This window comes from Sus scrofa, chromosome 14 (genome assembly GCF_000003025.6).
Source record: "Sus scrofa isolate TJ Tabasco breed Duroc chromosome 14, Sscrofa11.1, whole genome shotgun sequence".
Taxonomy (NCBI): Eukaryota; Metazoa; Chordata; class Mammalia; order Artiodactyla; family Suidae; genus Sus; species Sus scrofa.
Genome location: NC_010456.5, coordinates 6,859,312 through 6,876,058, shown reverse-complemented (window position 1 = coordinate 6,876,058; position 16,747 = coordinate 6,859,312). Strand labels below are relative to the sequence as shown.

Sequence of the window (16,747 nt, the reverse complement as noted above, 5' to 3'; positions counted from 1 at the left end):
TTAGGGCTACACATGCGGCATATGGAAGCTCCCAATCAAGGGGGTCCACTCAGAGTCGCAGCTGTCAGCCTACACCACAGCCACAGCAACGGGGGATCTGAGCCGCACCTGTGACCTACGCTGCAGCTCAGGGCAACGCCAGATCCTTAAGCCACTGAGCGAGGCCAGGGATCAAACCTGCAACCTCATGGGTACCAGTCAGGTTCGTTGCCACTGAGCCACAACAGGAAGTCCCTCACCTTTACATCTAAGACTGCCTCCCAGGGCTTTGGGAGCTGCAGTGCCCCCGTCCCGTGGCCATAAGCTTCTCCTAGCCTCTGTAAAGCAGCCCCCGTCACACTGCCTGACTCCCTAATCGCCGCCCCCCCAGCCCTCACCCCTCAGCTGCTTGTTAAGCTCAGAGGGCAGAGCCCCACCTCCACCTCACCGAGGACCTGTTGCTCCCTTCCCGCAGGCATACCACCACCCAGGAGTGGGCAGTGAGTGTTCCGGAAGGGCTTGGGGCTTTGGCTGCCCTGCAGGTCTGGGAGATGGCCTGAGGGGAAGGGTGGTGGTGGAGGGCAAAGTGGAATCCAGCCCCTTCACTCGGCCCTGTGCTCTGCTGGAGGGGACAGCAGCAGGCCAGCTGCCCAGGGGTGTGGTATGGGGGGCTTGGTGCCCCGGAGCCCAGCACCTGCCACCCTCCTCTCACCTCCCATTCCAGGTCGTGTACTACTCGGAAATGCACAAGATCTTTGGAGACCTGACCCAGCAGCTCGACCAGCCTGGCCACACTGACGAGCAGCGGGAGCGGGAGAACGAGGCCAGGCTGAGCGAGCTCAGGGCCCTCTCCATCGTGGCCGATGACTGAGCCCAGGCCTCAGAGGACCCCCGGCACACGAGTCAGCCGCTAGTCTGCCCTTCTCAAACTTAGGCTCGGGCGTCAGCCAGCAAAGGGCCCTTCCCTGGGAGAAGTTTGGGGATGGCAACGACTCCCACTCCACCTCCCCAGCCCTTGGGAATGAGCCTGGCACCAGGAACCCCAAGCAGGCTGCCGTCTCCCCACCCGTAGCAAGAGCCCAGACAGGTAAGCAGTGTAGACTGTCTTAGTTCCTAAGGAACTGTCCAAAGTGCATCCAAACCTAGGGCCAGAGCATGGGCTTTGCTCCCTTGAGGTCTTAGCCTGGCTTGCACAGTTGGGGTCACATCTACCTCCAGAAGGGCCACCTGGGGGAGTCACCCACCCTCATTGCCTTTCCACCTCAGACTCCCCTTTGCTGGGAGAAGCCTGTGACATTGCCCTGGGAACAGTGAGAGCCGTGGTCTCCCAGCCCCGCAGCAGGACAGTGGCGCTCTCAGCCCTATGCGTCTAGTTTTATAGGTTCCCTAGGAAACCAGGGCTCAGTGAGTGTAAATACCCTACCAGGCAATATGTCACTGACTGATTCACAGGCCTCAAAGCAAGAACAGTGGGGTTTGTGTCTCACCTGATTATTGGGAATTTTATTTTTCCAAGTAAAGTTTTCAATAAAATTTCCTTATATTATTGTGCTGAAACTAAGGAGAGGAGGGAAGCTCCACCCCAGGGCTTTCTCAGGGCCAATCTCCCCCCTGGGGAGCGGGCAGGACCCCACCTCCTGACCACCAGGCCAGGGAGCCCAGAGGCTGGGCGAGGGCCAGGAGGAGCAGGGAGCACAGGCAGACCTGGAAGAGGAGCAGGAGAGAGCTATGGAGGACATGTGGTCTGTTTTTGACTTTGGTTTATTTAAAAAACAAAAAGCCAAAAAAAAAAAAAAAAACCAACTTTATATACAAAGTCAAACTGAAATCACGGATTATGGAAAAAGGTGAGACTTATGGGGAACAGGGGAAAAGGTTTGGGCCAGAGCCAATACCACATTCTGAACACGAGGAGCCGGGGGAGGGGTGCGGTGCTGGTTTCTTCTGGCACGTCTGGGGTGGCTGGAACACAGTGTTCACTGGCAAACACGGCCCAACACTGAGCGCTCGCTAGCGCTGCTGACCCCACTCCTGCGATGGCCAAGGGAGCCCCTTCCCCCAGGAACCTGCTCCTGTGACCCGGCAGGACTGTGCATCCAGAGGAAGGGGCTCTTACCCCAGCCACATCCGCGCCTGTTTCTTCAGTTTATTGGCATCAGACCTTACGACAGACACGAAAAGCCTCTTCCTCCCCTGTCTTATTCTAAACTGGGAGAGGACAGGAAAAAGTCAGCACGAGACGAAAGGGCCCCAGAGGAATCCCAAGGTGGGGGCGCGAAATGACACTGGAGGGCGCAGAGGATGCTGGATCTAGCTGCAGGTGGAACCGGCTTCCTCACTCATCCGTCCCACACGGCAGACCCCGCCCTGCCGGCCCGAGCCCCTCCGCAGAGGCTGGGCACAGGGGTCAGCCACCCCTGCCTATGGCTCCCAGGTCCTGCTCCAGCTTCTTTCTGGAACCAAAAGGGCTCTAACATCAGCAGGCTCCATCGTTGATGTCACAGGACAGCCGCTTCCGCACCAGGCCTCTCAGTTGCTGGGGGCTGGCTCCTCCTTCTCTACCCAGCTGTCTGCCTGTGTGAACAGATGTAACAAGGATCAGGAGGAAGGAGGAAGGACCAAGATCCCAGGACACCAACCCTTCCTCCAGGGAGGCTCCAGGCAGCCAGCTGCTGACTGACAGGCACCATAAGAAACTAGCCCATGGAGGCGAAGGTGGGGTCAACCTGGACGCGGCCAGAGGGGCCGCCGAGCTGCGTCCTGACCCCAGCCTCACAACCCGCCCAGGAGGCTCACCTTCTCAACCATTCGCTGCATCTCCAGCTGCAGGGGGGTCAGGCGCCTTCGGAACTCCTGCAGCAGCCGCTGAAGCTGGTTCTTCTGTCGCTCAGCTGTCCGGGCCGCCTCCTCAGCCTCAGCCAGCCGGGTCCGCAGCTCCTGCATTTCCGCTGCCAGTGTCTTGTTCGTCACTTCAGTGGCTGAGAAACGGTTATGGCTCTCCTCTGGCGGGGAAGACGGGAAAGACCGCCCTCAGCTAAGGATGGAGCAGGGGCTGAGAGGCCTGGGGCTAAGGGGTGGGCCACTCACCCAGCTTCAGCTCCAGTGTGTGAATCTTGTTCTCCAGGTAGAGCCGCCCGCTGTCCTGCTGCTCCGCGCGCTGCAGCAGGTTCCCCACGTCGATGAGGCTGCCGTTGTGGGACACCAGGCCCTTGTGCTCCACAGGGGCGGCCCCCGGCTTTGCGCTCTTCCCAGGAGGAGGTAGCAGGTCCAGGTTTCCTAGAAGGGCCATGAGAAGACTCAGCGCCCGGATCCCGGGAGAGAGCAGCCTGCTCCACCGTCCCCGGGTGCCCAGAGACCACAGGACGCACCGAAGAGAGCTTCCTCAGGGAGCCCCCCGTCTGGGCCCTCTGGGCGGCTGTACTGAAGGCTCCGGTACTGGCAGATGTTCTGGGTCACCACCCTGCTGACCAGCTGTTTGGCCTGCAGGAAATACACACCCAAGATGTCCGTGGATGAGAAGGTGCCAGCCCTCCCCCAGGACGTGCAAGAACCCAAGACCAGAGCATCCCGAGCTGCACCCACAGCTGTTGGGCGAGGCGTCTGAGGGGACCAGGGGCACAAGGCAGCACCTGCTCTGCGCTGAGTCGGAGCCCAAGGGTGAGGAGGATCCTCTCCAGGTCTCGCCGGTGCAAGTAGCCACACCAGTTGGCATCGAAGAAGACGAAAGCAAGAAGACAGTCCAGGGGAGCACAGCAGAGGGGTCCAGCTCCTTGGGCTGCAGGGGAAACAAGGATGAACTGGATTTACAAACAGTGCTCTTCATGCTAAATCAGCCCAAATCGAAGCCCTTTCAAAAACAAAGCAGCTTGGCCGACAGATACACCCAGACCCGCCTTCCAGTTGGAGACCTGGCCAGGCTGGGTAGGTCCCTGTGCCTGTAACCACAGGCCTCTTTGGGGCGCTTTTGCCCCAGAGGCTCTCACAGAGGAACCTTATGTGCTCCGAGACCGGTCAGCTCGCTCCAACCCACCCTAATGGAAAGACTGAAGCATTCTCCTGGATCCCGCGCACATGCCACCCCATGAGTCAAGCACCACCTTCTGTCTTTCGTCACCGAGAAGATGCCAGAAGTCATTGAGTAAAAGCATTCCTCTCCGGGAGCGAGTCAGAGGCCATGCTAAGTGTCCCTGTCACTGAAGCCCGGAGGGGCACAGAAGGTCTCACCATATCCTGAAGAGAAGAGAACTCCATCTCTGACTGGTTTGAGGCAACTGACCGGACCTCGGAATCCTCGAGCTTGGCTCCTGCTACAGAAAGCCTGAGATGAGCCTGGAGCGGGGACCCCCACGGACCCAAACTGGCTCCACGGTCAGACCAGACAGCGCGCAGCAGAGCCCCAGAGCCAGGAAGCCGCCGTCTGGGGCCAGCACCGCACTTACCGAACTCCTCCTCCCCGTCGTCCCTCAGAAGCAGCAGTTCGGGGTCGAGGGCCATCTCACAGAGGTCCTCGGACGCCTCGCCCCGGGGCTTCTCTTCTTCTTCTCCCCCAGAAGATGGGGGTTTGGGCAAAAGTCCGTCTTCCTTCTAGAAGAAGCAGACCAGGATGATGAGAAGAGCTGCCCCTGTAACTTCTGACAGAAACAGTAGTAAACATCTGAGCAACAGCCAGGTTCGGGCGCTGCATCAAAGGCTCCTGTGCAACATCTTATTTAAAAGTCATTACATGGGGATCGTGGAGGTCGGAGCAGACCAGGGTGGGTTCCAGACCCCTGGGACTGTCCTCAGGCGTCAGCCTCAGTGTGTTTACTTGATGGTATTTGGCAAAAAGCAGACCCACATGGTTTAAAGATGCTTAAGAAAGTGCAGTGTTCTGGTTAACCCTTGTGTTAAAACACCGGTACCTGTCCAAGCACTCCTCCTAACAGAGACTTCTGTGCTGCTGCATCAGCCATGCTCCCCTTCACTTAGGGGCTGCGTGACCACGTGGCAGAGTAAAGAGGGCCCTACGTTTGGGTCACAAGGTGCGAGCAGTGAGCAAGGGGCAGTGAGACCCACAAAGCGCTCAGAACAGCGGCGCCACCACGCAGCGCTCCCTTCTGTCCAGTGTTCCTACACGCCCCGCAGCCCTGGTGCCCGAGCGGGGTGCAGGGGGAGGTACTCACCGGAGGGGCGTCTGACTCGGCAGCTGTGCCCTCACTCTGTACCTCATCCTTGGACTCCTTGGCCTCCTCCTTGACCACTTCTTCCTCCTTGGCTGCCTCCTCCTTCTCGGTTTCAGGTGGGGCCACAACCTTTTCAGGAAGGCTCAGTAGCATCTTATAAATCCTATAGCCAAAATCCCTCTGCAGCATCTCCAGAAATAGCTCAGCCAACACCATCACCTGGTGGAAGAGACCGCAGGGGACCATGAGCATGAAAAAAGAGAGTATTCCAAACCCTGCCCTCCCATATGCCCTGCCCCACCCCCCACCACACACACCCACCCACACACACACACACCCCCACACACACACCCTACCTCAAAAGAGAGCCTTTCTTTTGGCCTCCGGTCCTCCAGGATACCATGGAGGGACAGGTTTACACAACCAGGGCGTGCCACGACAGCAGGCTCTAGAGGGGGTGGAGGGGCCTCTGGGAGATCAGAGTCCATTTCCTGCTGTGCAGTGACCTCTGGATTCTCTGCATTCTGTTTAGAGGTGTCTGCTGCTTGCTCTGATGCATCAGCCGCCTGTTCTGTAGGCTCTGTTTCCTATGACCAAAGTCAAGAGCTGTGAGCACCTGGTCCAGGCATTAGGACACCTACATTCCCCACATGTTCATAAGGCTCAGCCTCACCGCTGGCACCTCCTGGGGTGGGGGAGCTGTCTCTGCAACTTTCTGCTGGCACAGGGCCTCCCACTCTTCTAAAGTAGGCATGATGGTCCAGACATCCGGCAGGTACACCACCACAGTCTGGAGCCGCCTTGGGGGTCCCGGCTGCAGGTACTGAAACTCGGCAAAGCGCCACCTGCTCACAGCAAGAGGAAGAATGAAGTACTGACCCATGACATTCGCAGAGGAGCTTCAGTTTCCAATCAGCATGTAATAAATACACACTGCATGCCAAGCTCCAAACACACAAAAATAAACAATATAGACCAAGTCCTTGAGAAATGGTTAGTCCGTGGAGAGTCACAAGTAAGCAGATAATTACTATTCAAGGTGCCATAGCAACAAGGAGCACAGAGTGTTGCTGGGAGGACCACTGACAAGCCTTGGGAGGCTTCAGCATCCCCAGCCCTGCCCATGACCAAGGTGACCACTGTGAGGGCCGGAGGGAAGGATGAGCGGGACTAGGCAACAGATGAGAACTAACAGGTCAGAAAGGCCCAGCAGAAGCCTCGCCTCCTGACCAGTCTCGCCAGCTCAGTGGGTGGCCGCAGATGAGAGCTGGGGCAGCCACTCACCACTTAGTGCAGGCGCTCAAGTCGATGCCGGTCTGGGCTTGTGCGCAGCGGATGGCGGTGCGGACTAGCACCTGCGGGTCACCCTTGGGGTCAAGGCCGTCCAGAGAAGGAGACCACTCGCCCCCAACCAGCACGGCCTCCTCTTCTTTCCGGCCCAGCAAAAACTGCAAAAAGAGACCAGGGAGGAGAAACAGAAAGCAATTACCTACTGGGAAGTGACCTGCCACCGCTGGGGAACAAAGGCAGCAGGATGTGAAGAGTGCACCTCACGGAGGGTGGAGGGCAGTCTCTGCCCCTGACCATAAACCACCCACATAGGCCCTTCTGATGAGGAAGATCATCTCTGAGCCTCGCCATCCTCCTGGTGAAATAAGTGGTCCTGACAGGGCTGAACACCGTTAGTGACTGCATCTTGCCTCCTGGACGCCAGCTCTTACCTTAATTTGCTTCAGAGGATGTTCTGGCGTCTCCCTCGGCTCGGCCATGTCATCCACGAAGAGCATGCAGCAACGATACAGTTCCTCCAGCCCCGGGGAAGAGAGCAGCAGGACCTGTGCAGGGCAGGGCAGCGTGAAGGAGACACTCGACAGCCTTCTCAGCCTCCAGCCATGGGCTAAAGTGGCACGACCCCAGCCAAATCACCTTGGAACTGTAAGCAGGGTCACTGTCCGTGGGGGTGGGCTCAGCTCCAGCGTCTGGAGCTGGCTCCTTCTCAGAAGATGCCTGGATGCGGCTTGGATGGTGGAGGGAAAAGGGCTGGCTCAGAGGGAAGGCCGACAGCCAGCTCAGATGCACGGCCAGAAAACCTGAGGGAACCAGGAGGCTGCGGTAACGGCGCTGGAGTTCTAGGAAGTCACAGGTGGGGCTGCAAGAAGAAAGCACGGAATTCCAGATGGAGCAAAGACTTGATTTTTAAAATGGAAAAGAACTGAAAGGGGAGTAAACTATGTTATAACCTGAGAAAGGAGAGCTTTCTAAATAAGATACCTCTGAAAAAACAAAGATGGGTTAGATTTAACCACTAAAATATTATGACCTCTAAGGGCAAATTAGAGTCAACCTGTGGAAGGAAAAAAAAAGATATTTGCAAAATGCGAGAGAAGAGGGTCACCATCTTAATATAAAAGGAACCCACAAATTACTAACAGAGTTTCACAAATCTAAGAGAAAACTGGAAAAATGGATAGCAACAGATCCTTAGAAAAATGAGACTTAAGTTCATTAAAAGATGTTCAGTCACCATCATAATGAAAGAAATGCAAATCAGAATGTCACTTTTTCACCTATCAGACTGACAAAGATCACAGAGCTGGATGACACAGCGTTGGCAGAGGCTGGGGCACAAGTACCTCATGCCACCTTGTGAAAACACAACTGATCCAGCCTCTCAGAGACCTGGCCTATCTTTCAAGGTGGACAGACTTTTGGGCCAGCTATTCCATTTCTAGGAACTGAGCTCAAAATGCTTGCACCTGTCCACATAGATGTACAGAGAAGGATGTTTATTATTTCAACAATGTTTAGACTCAAAGTGGAGAACTGGCTAAATAAAATTCTGGTCCATTCATTTAGTGGAATACTGTGTCGCTGCTAAAAAGAATGACATCAATCTAAGAAATGTTAATATGGAATAAATGCCAAGATAAATGAAAAAGCAAAGTACCAAACAGTATGTACAACAGGCTTTCATTTGTGTTTTAAGAAAACACACCTGTATGTGGCTAATTGTTAGTAGTCATGTTCTGACCATGTGAGGGGGCTCTATATTCACCCATCCAGCGGTGATGATGTGGGGATCAGAGACTGACCTTGGGAGGCAGGTGGGTCAGCATGCAGACTTGAGAGGCCTGGCCTGGGTCTGGGGAGAGGAACCAGTGCCACAGCAGCCCTCCTTCCCTGCCATCTTGACAAGGAGGTTTCCGGAAGGAGGCTGTCCCCTCAACTACAACTTAGGTGGACTCTGCTTTAGGGGCTTAGCTCTAAAACAGCAGCTGGATCCCTGCCTCTCCACTGTTGGATGGAATCTGTAACTGCTCATCTACCTGTCACTCAACTTAAAGGCGTGACAAGTAAGCTTGTGGGCCAGTGTTCTCGAATATGCTGTAGCACTTAAAAAACAATTCAGAGCTTCCCTGGAAAACCAGTCCCTGGGTTCCCATGACCCATAGCTTCTACCTGATTTATAACTGGTATTGGGTACCTGGATTTTGATTTCAAGCCTTAATTATAGCCTGGCGTCATTTCTGGTGATCAAATCATAAAGTTCTATCAAGGAAACCCATGTCAGAAGTGATATGCTGGTCAAATTTTGAGATTTTGAAATAAAAAATGTCATATTAAAAAACAACCAAAAAAAACCCCGAAACAAAAAGGTCATGAGAACACACACATATACTTACTCCCAAATAGACTAGATCTCATTTACATGAGAAAACTACCAGCTGCAAGTCTCACTGCCCCCCCCCCCCCCCCCCACCACTGACCTGTCCACAGTATAGGGAGTGAGATGGACGCGGTAAGGAGGCAGGTCATGCCTTGGTTTCTTAGCACCCCAAGGCTCTCCGCCAGCCCGCTGTTTGCGTTTCTTGGAGTCATAGTCATCGCTGGAGGAGGATCCGTCACCAGAAGGAAGAAACCACACTGTTACACAGATTCAGTACACACAGGCCTAAAAAGAACTGGACACTGTCTGAATGCCCAACAGTCATGGAGTGGATCAAGAAGCCATATAGGAGATAGTTATAAAAGATGTTAAAATGGATATTTAAATGCTTTTTTTCTTTTCGGCCGTACCCACAGGATGTAGAAGTTCCTGGCCCAGGGATCCAACCTGCGCCACAGCAGCAACCCAAGCGGCTGCAGTGACATCAGATCCTTAACCTGCTGTGCCACAGGAGAACTCCTAAATGCTCTTAATAACAAAGAAAACCACATATATTAAACAAAAAGAATAGTATCTGACACTATACATTAGTGTGCCTCAAACACAAAAAAAGCATTAAAAGACTGAAAAGAAAATATTACCGGTGGATGCCTCTGACTGACAAAGCTGATGACTATTTTTTTTGTATTTTCGTGAACTTTGTAAGTTATAGTTAACATATAATTTTTTGAAATTATAAGAATTTAATTTTTTAAAACATATATTTATATACATATATATAGTACCATGCTATGGGTTCTATCAAGTAAGTTTTATTAAAATAGACAGTTCTTGGGAGTTCCCTGGTAGCCTAGCAGTTAAGAATCTGGCATTGTCACTACTGTGGCTTGGGTCACTGTTGTGGAATGGGTTTGATGCCTGGCCGGGGAACTACCTGCATGCCATGGGAGTAGCCAAAAAAAAAAGACAGTTCTTATAACAAACCCTTAAGAGTACACACTAAAGTCATAAAAATACTCAAACCCTTTGATCCAATAATTTCACTCTTAAAAATTTATCCCAAGGAAGCTAATTCAAAAGAAAAAAGGTTATATATAATAGAAAAAAATTCAAGCTAAGAAAACCACATGCATATCTAGCAATGCTCTGAGTGAATTTTTATGGTAAATAAATAGTCGTACAGCCATTAAAACAATCATGAGGATTATACTGCAACATGGAACAGATATTCAATAAGAATGTATTAAAAAACCTAAACTCCGAGATTAAAATTATAAAAAATATATATAAAGACTAGAGCCCAGGAAAAAAAGTGGCAGAAAGTAATTTTGCTTTTCAAAATTATTTTCTAAAGGTTTTTAAGAATGGTTACCTTGGGGAAGGAGCAGGGAGGATAAGGGTAGGAGATTAAGAGGTACCAACTATGGAGTTCCCATCGTGGCACAGCAGAAATGAATCCAACTAGGAACCATGAGGTTGCAGGTTCGATCCCTGGCCTTGAGCAGTGGGTTAAGGATCAGGAGCTGCTGTGAGCTGTGGTGTATAGGCCGCAGTCGGGGCTCAGATCTTGTGTGGCTGTGGCTGTGGTGTAGGCCGGCAGCTGTGGCTCTGATTCGACCCCTAGCCAGGGAACCTCCATATGCCGCGAGTGCGGCCCGAAAAAGACCAAAAAAAAAAAAAAGGTACAAACTATGTACAAAATAAAATAAGACACAAAGATGTAATGCCCACTACAGGGGATACAGCCCACATGTAACTTTAAATGGCATATAATTATAATCACTATGTTGTACATTAATATAATATTGCAAATGAACTGTACTTTTAAAAAATGTTTTTAAATGGTTATTTTAAATGGGAAAGAGCATTTTTACAGCATTTTATATAATAGCATGTACTACTTTAAACATTTTTATAATAAATCACTTATTATAGTATCACTGTTATGGGTGCAATAAATGAAAACAGTAAAAGAGAAAAAACCTTTAGACCATTATAAAATGCCAGACTGATAAGAGGGAAAAAAAATGACTCACAGGTAAATAAAATCAACTGTCCATTCTTCATGCTGAGGTAATGCTGAGCTGATTCTATTTACCAGGTCTCTGCTCTTTCCCTTTAGACCTGCCTGGCTTCTTTTCTCTTCTTTACACCCCTGAGCAAGTTGATTACATTTAACACTAAGTTTTTCTTCTCTTATTTCTGCCTGGCTAATTTCCTCGTTTGTGAGCATCTCCTTCCTAAAGCTGCCTTCTAACCTTGCCCTTGTGGGGTGTCAGTGCTTCTGTGTCCCTAACAGCGCTGCTCCAAAGTCATTTTGACAACTCTCTTCAGCTCACCCGTGACTGAACTCTCCAGTAAATGCTGCCAGCCTCCAGTTAAAATGAATGTTCCACTGAATCCTATAAACTCTGCAGCCAGTTTTCTCCCCTTATCGTGAAATGTCAGGAACAGGTTATAAAGAATGACCAGTAGAAAACACTGTAGAAACCTCAGCACGATACTGAGATGATACATCCAGATGAATACACTCGTCTGAAAACCTCAGGAGGTCAGCATTAGCCGTCCAGGGCAGACACTGCTCCCTGCCTCCCCAAACCTGAAGTTCAAAATTAAACTTGGCTTCCAGTCACCCACTCACATGGCTGACTCCATCATAAATGGCTGTTTCCCCTCCAGGTGACCTCATTGCTACTGTCCCCCTTCCTACTCTGCAAATGCTCTCTACTGACTGAAGGCATTGTCTCCCTGTCAGTGGTCATGTCTCCTTTCTCTAGAAGCCACTACACTGAAGCATTATGGCCAAAGTAATAGAACACAGGTCCAGAACAATTAAATGCAACTGGCTATACAGAAAGGCTGAATTTGCATCTAAAGCAGAAAGTCACTAGCAGCCATTGCTTCCCCCGGGCTACATTATCCCTGAGGGCACCTGCTGTGATTATGTAATGAAGCCTTTAGTAAACTCAGAAGGTGAGAGGTGGAAAGTCCTTGGAAACTTGGAAAGACCAAAGATGCACAGGACAAGAGCTGTGAGTATATGCAAAATATATACCAGTGCCTTGAGAATGAAACAGTGTTTCAGGCAGTGGAGACATTGTGGAAAATCATCCTATGCCATCCAAACTTCCCCAGTCCTTAAGAGTTCAAGATGACATATCCAAAGGGAACGAACACTAGCTTCAGCACAGAAACTGAGCTACATCACTTTGCCTAAACTTTTTGTCTGAGGAACTCCATGCTCAGTGGACTGCATTCTCAGCCCTTTCCATGTAATAATCTCCTGGCCCCTGGGATTGTGGGTTGTTTCCTTCTCAGAAGAGTCCTCCTTTCAGAAGGGAATTAAAACATGAGAACACTTTGTGGAATGGTGGAAATGTTCTGTATCTTAAAAGGGGTGAGATTTACAGTGGCATTTTCCATTTGTCAAAAACTGTCCACTTGAGATATGAGCGCTTCAACCTGTGCAAATTTTACCTAAAAAAAAAAAAAATCAAGTACAAGGGAGTAGATGAAAAAGAATGGCAGGTGTTGATACTCGTGAAAGCTGGGTGACAGATATATGAGGGTTCATCATCCTGTTCTACGTAACTGTGCTTGTATGCTTGAAATTTTCCATAATAAAAAGTTAAAATGAAGACCAACAGAAAGAACCAGAACGAGTCTTAAGAAAGCTAGTCCAGTGCATAACTCCTAGAGATAGAAACAAAAACTTTTAGGGAGAGAGTAAGGCAACATAAAAAACATGTGAGCCAGAGAGAAGAGGAAGCATGCTGCTGGCAGGCCCTAGCGGCTCAAAGGTGACACAGGATGGCCTAGGATGCCCCACAGGCTCCAAATCCATCGTGCCTGTTCCACACAAGGCCATGTCTGCATGTCCACGGCACGGGCCTGGATTTCTGGGCAGAGTTCAACACACACAGTCTAACGCACCAGTGACTTATACGGTGTATGTAAAAAACATGTTTTATATTAAGAAATCATGACTGCAGGAAACTAAAAAAAAAAAAAAAAAACGAACAAACATTTTTAAAAAACACAGAAACAGACTTATGGATAAAGAGAGAACATTACTGGTGGTCACCAGAGGGGACGAGGGTGGGGGGAATGCGCAGAATTGGTGAAGGGTGATTAAAAGGTACAAAATCCCAGTTATAAGTCACAGGGATATAATGTACAGCACAGAGGATGTGGTCAAGGATATTCTAATAACTCTGTATGGTGACAGCTGCCAACTAGACTTATTGTGGTGATCGTCTCACATAAAAATACCCAATCTGCTGGGATAATGTGAACTATACTTCAATTTTAAAAATATACTACAAGGGTACTTTTTTTGGACAATTACTATTTTCTTGATAGTTCTGACTCTTACTGTCTGACTCTTAGGGACTAGAACTAAAAGGGAAAATTCTATATGAAAAAAGTTCAATGTGATAGATATTTTGAAAGATTACACCAAATCCCCACTTGCTGAATCAGCTTATAAAGTTCCAATATTTGCATATACATCTCTATGCATCAGCCTGCGTCAGGGGGTGAAGGGACTAGGATCTAGCTGCAGAAACAATGTTAGTGTCAACAGGTGGCAAAAAAGGGGGGACATTCTCCTAGAGGCAAATAAATAAAATAAACTACCTTTCCTGCTTGATCATCCTCTTACCTTCGGCCCTGATCCAATCGTCCGTGAGGGCCCCGAGCAGGAAATCTGTTCAGGTGGCTCAGATGAAGTGTGTGGGATGTTTGGAAGAGACTCAGAGCTGCAGAAAGGAAATGGCTGGTAACTCAAAACCCTAAACATTTGCCCAAATTTCCTGTCTCTTTCTTCCAGTTCACAAAGTACCCACTTCTATTCTGAGAGCAGCAACCTAATAGTTACAAGTCCATCCATCCAGAGTACCCCATAAAGTCACACCCCCAATATCCATGCCACTGGACTCACGCTTCTGAGGAAAAAGTGGGGGAATCCGGTGAGGCTGGAAGATCAACTGGGGCTGAGCTCCCAGAATCCCTTGCTTCTGGCCTAGGGCTGCCACATGTAGAAGGGGAGGTGCTGGGGACTTCAGCAGGGGCTGCAGGGCAGGAAATTCAGGGCATCCCATGGCTGATGTGCTCCCTACCTTGGAAAGATGCAGCCCCACCCCCTTGACCAAAGTAAGGTTTCTGACCAGCTTTCAGGGCACAGAGGCTTCCCTCCCATCCCTTTCCAACTCATGTGCCAAGGAGAGATGAATACCTGGTTGGAGAGCGTTTGCACCTTGACAGCATTCCAGGGCACTGCCTGGCCTGGGTTGTATGCAGCCTTCACCAGCACCTTCTCACCCAGCTGGGGCAGCCGGCCCTTCACCACACTGCCAGCACACAAGCCAGGAGACCCAGTCAGGAGAGAAACCCTGGCCCAGCCACCCTGACTGTCTCTATGAGGACTTTCCCATCAAGATTTCTCACACCACGCATAAAAAAGCAAAGCAATGGCTTTAGAGGGGACCCACCAGCATGGTGACAGAACTAAATCCAATAAGCATTTCCGGAAGAGGACCAGCCTCAAGCCTACCTTAGCTGAAAAAAGACCTCTTCGTCCACCACCCCAAAGTAGTCGTGCAAGCTTGTAACAATACCAGTGAAGACCCGCTGCTTCTCCCCACCCTGTAAGAGATGAGGGCAGTTTAAAGGTAACAGGGAGCACCTGTCCACACTCTGCCACTAGCATCTCATCTTTATCCATCCCCACCCCAGCTCGATTAGAGTACCGCATGGAGTTTCCTATGGAAGAAAGCATACGTGAAAAACAGGCATATCTACTGCCCAAGGGGGTGGGGGGTTCATGCTGGAAGGATTTTCAGTTCTTTAATTCTAAGAAGCACCCTAAAGATTTTCCAAGAGCCAGAACCTAGGGCTCCCCAGTCAGAGGTGCCTAGTCACCTCCAGACTGCCCCAGGACAGGCGTGTCAGGAAGGATGAACACTGTGATGTCCGAATGAATGCACTGGGCAGCCATGCACTCTGGGGTAGCCCCAGGTGCTGAAACTCACTAGAGAGGATGCCCAACCTACCTGAAGATGCCTGGCATTTTGAGACAGGTCTGTGGCCACAGGAGGAGTGAGCAAACCAGGAGGAGGACCCAGAAGAGATGTTGAAGCTGCGCCTATTGTGACAGAGAAGCCATCTAGGAACAGTACCTACCATCCAAAGTACTAGAGGCAGCGAGAGGATACAGTAAACCCAGAGGGCAAAGTGGATCCAAGCAAGTTCCACCCAGGGTTTCGCTGACAACCACTCTGGTCATCTCCTATTTTCCTAAAAAATATCAGCAGCAAACTGCACTGCACCAGGGAAACCCCAAAAGCCTCATTTTAAAAGAAGACTAACTCCAAAGCCCATACTTCCCAGTATGAGGCCAGGTAGAGATAAAGGTGATCACCTGAGAAGTTGCGTCCCCCTGGAAGCGGGTTGATCCGCTGGCGCTTAAACTGGGACATTGGGAATGCTGTCCTCTTTCAGAGTCTTGGGAAAAAACCTTCAATCGGAAAAGAAATTAACAGCTCACAGAGAAAATTCCCATCTACCCCCCAAAAGGAACTAAGGGTCTTAAAGAAAGTGGCGAGATGAATACTGAGAATGAATGGAGAAGATGGATGGAGAGAATACAGAGGAGCAGGAAATGGAGAAATTACAATGTTCCAGTGTGCCCTCACAGTAACCTAGCGGTGGGTGATACTGTATTGCTCTTTCAAAAACAGGAAACTGAGGCTCGAGGGACTGAGACTTGCCCAAAGCCACATAACCAGGTAGGGACAAAACCAGGACTCACACCCAGGTCTCCGACAACTTAGCGCTCCTCTCACCATGCCACGCCACCCTCAGATGGTTGGGGAGAGTAGGGGGTTGGAAAGAGCCCCGGTGACATTCATTCATTCAAATACATCCGCCAAAAGCTCCACGCAAGGCCCGGAAAAATGGAGGAGGCTGGTGCCGGAGAGATGGTGTGGGCCCTCTCCCCGGAAGCCCGGCCCGTTGTTCCCGGACGGGTTGGTGGGAAGACAGCTCCGTGGCCCGGCCGGACGCGAATCCGGCTGCGCGCCCGCCCTCCTGCTCCCGCGCTCCCTGGCCCTCGGCTCCTGCCTCAGCAGCCTCCAGCTCCTGGTCTACCGGCCAGACAGCGACCGGCCACCGTGGGAGGACGAAGGCGCGCGGTTTCTCCTCCTCCCGCCCGCCCCCAGGGCCGAGGCCGTTGCCAGGGAGACGGGACTTGCAGTCCGAAGGGGGGCTCGGCCCCTTCTGCGCCCGGTGCATCTTCGCGGCCCGGCCCTCGCAGCCCCTCGGCCGGGGGAGAGGTGAAGGGGCAGAGGGGCGACGGAAGGCCCCCCAACCCACCTGCGGGCCAGGGCCGCGACACCGGGGGGACAAAGACACCCGGAACCACCACAGCCGCTGCTGCCGCCGCCACCGGAAGCGCCTCTCCGGAAGAGCGACCACTGGTCGGAAGCTGCCACTCTCCCGGATATGGTCCCTCCCTCCTCTCCACCGACCTCTCCCTGCCCCCACGCCGGTCTGCCATCCCGCTCCAACTGCGGAGCGGAAGTGCGCCTTCCCCCGTCGGATGCGCGTTAGGAAGGCGTGTCTCGGCGGTGTCCTCGCTTAAGTGTCCCATTAGAAAAGCAGGCTTCAGAGAATTGGTTCCTAGTCCAAAGACAGCTGGAGCTGGACAGCCCCCCTCCCCCAAAAAAACATAAGGGAACACCTACCACCCCCACATTGGCAAACCCCAAGATCGCAGCAGCAACAGAACTAGTTGACTTCCTCCTGACTGAAGGCGGAGGATCCCTAATCAGTGGCCATCTCTAGGAGAGGTTCCAGTGCCTTACCCAACCAATGGGTAAACCCCATCCCTAGCCCTACCCTTCCATTGACCAGGCACCCACACCCACACACACTTCCC

At 51.4% G+C, this 16,747-nt stretch overlaps 2 protein-coding genes across 5 annotated transcripts in view; one reads left to right on the top strand and one right to left on the bottom strand.

The window, feature by feature from the left end:
* BIN3 (bridging integrator 3) overlaps positions 1–1,778 on the top strand; it is a 52,670-nt gene extending 50,892 nt beyond the window's left edge. For 2 of the 4 annotated variants that reach the window (XM_021073387.1, XM_021073389.1), the window contains exons 9-11: positions 5–202; positions 455–479; positions 704–1,778. In XM_021073387.1, coding sequence (XP_020929046.1) covers positions 5–202; positions 455–479; positions 704–777 — 297 coding nt within the window. In that variant the 3' untranslated portion in view covers positions 778–1,778. The remainder of the gene's footprint in view (positions 1–4; positions 203–454; positions 480–703) is intronic. The other 2 variants (XM_021073390.1, XM_003483383.4) reach the window with 1 other exon arrangement.
* On the bottom strand, positions 1,725–16,007 carry CCAR2 (cell cycle and apoptosis regulator 2). Its single transcript, NM_001206340.1, is given in 22 exon segments — positions 1,725–2,553; positions 2,776–2,981; positions 3,067–3,255; positions 3,348–3,459; positions 3,609–3,721; positions 3,724–3,754; positions 4,204–4,286; positions 4,419–4,563; positions 5,142–5,360; positions 5,498–5,728; positions 5,815–5,986; positions 6,426–6,589; positions 6,863–6,976; positions 7,068–7,290; positions 8,909–9,028; positions 13,472–13,568; positions 13,751–13,880; positions 14,045–14,159; positions 14,363–14,454; positions 14,862–14,953; positions 15,230–15,325; positions 15,620–16,007. Coding segments are annotated over 21 exon segments (2,751 nt in total). The 5' UTR covers positions 15,288–15,325; positions 15,620–16,007; the 3' UTR covers positions 1,725–2,508.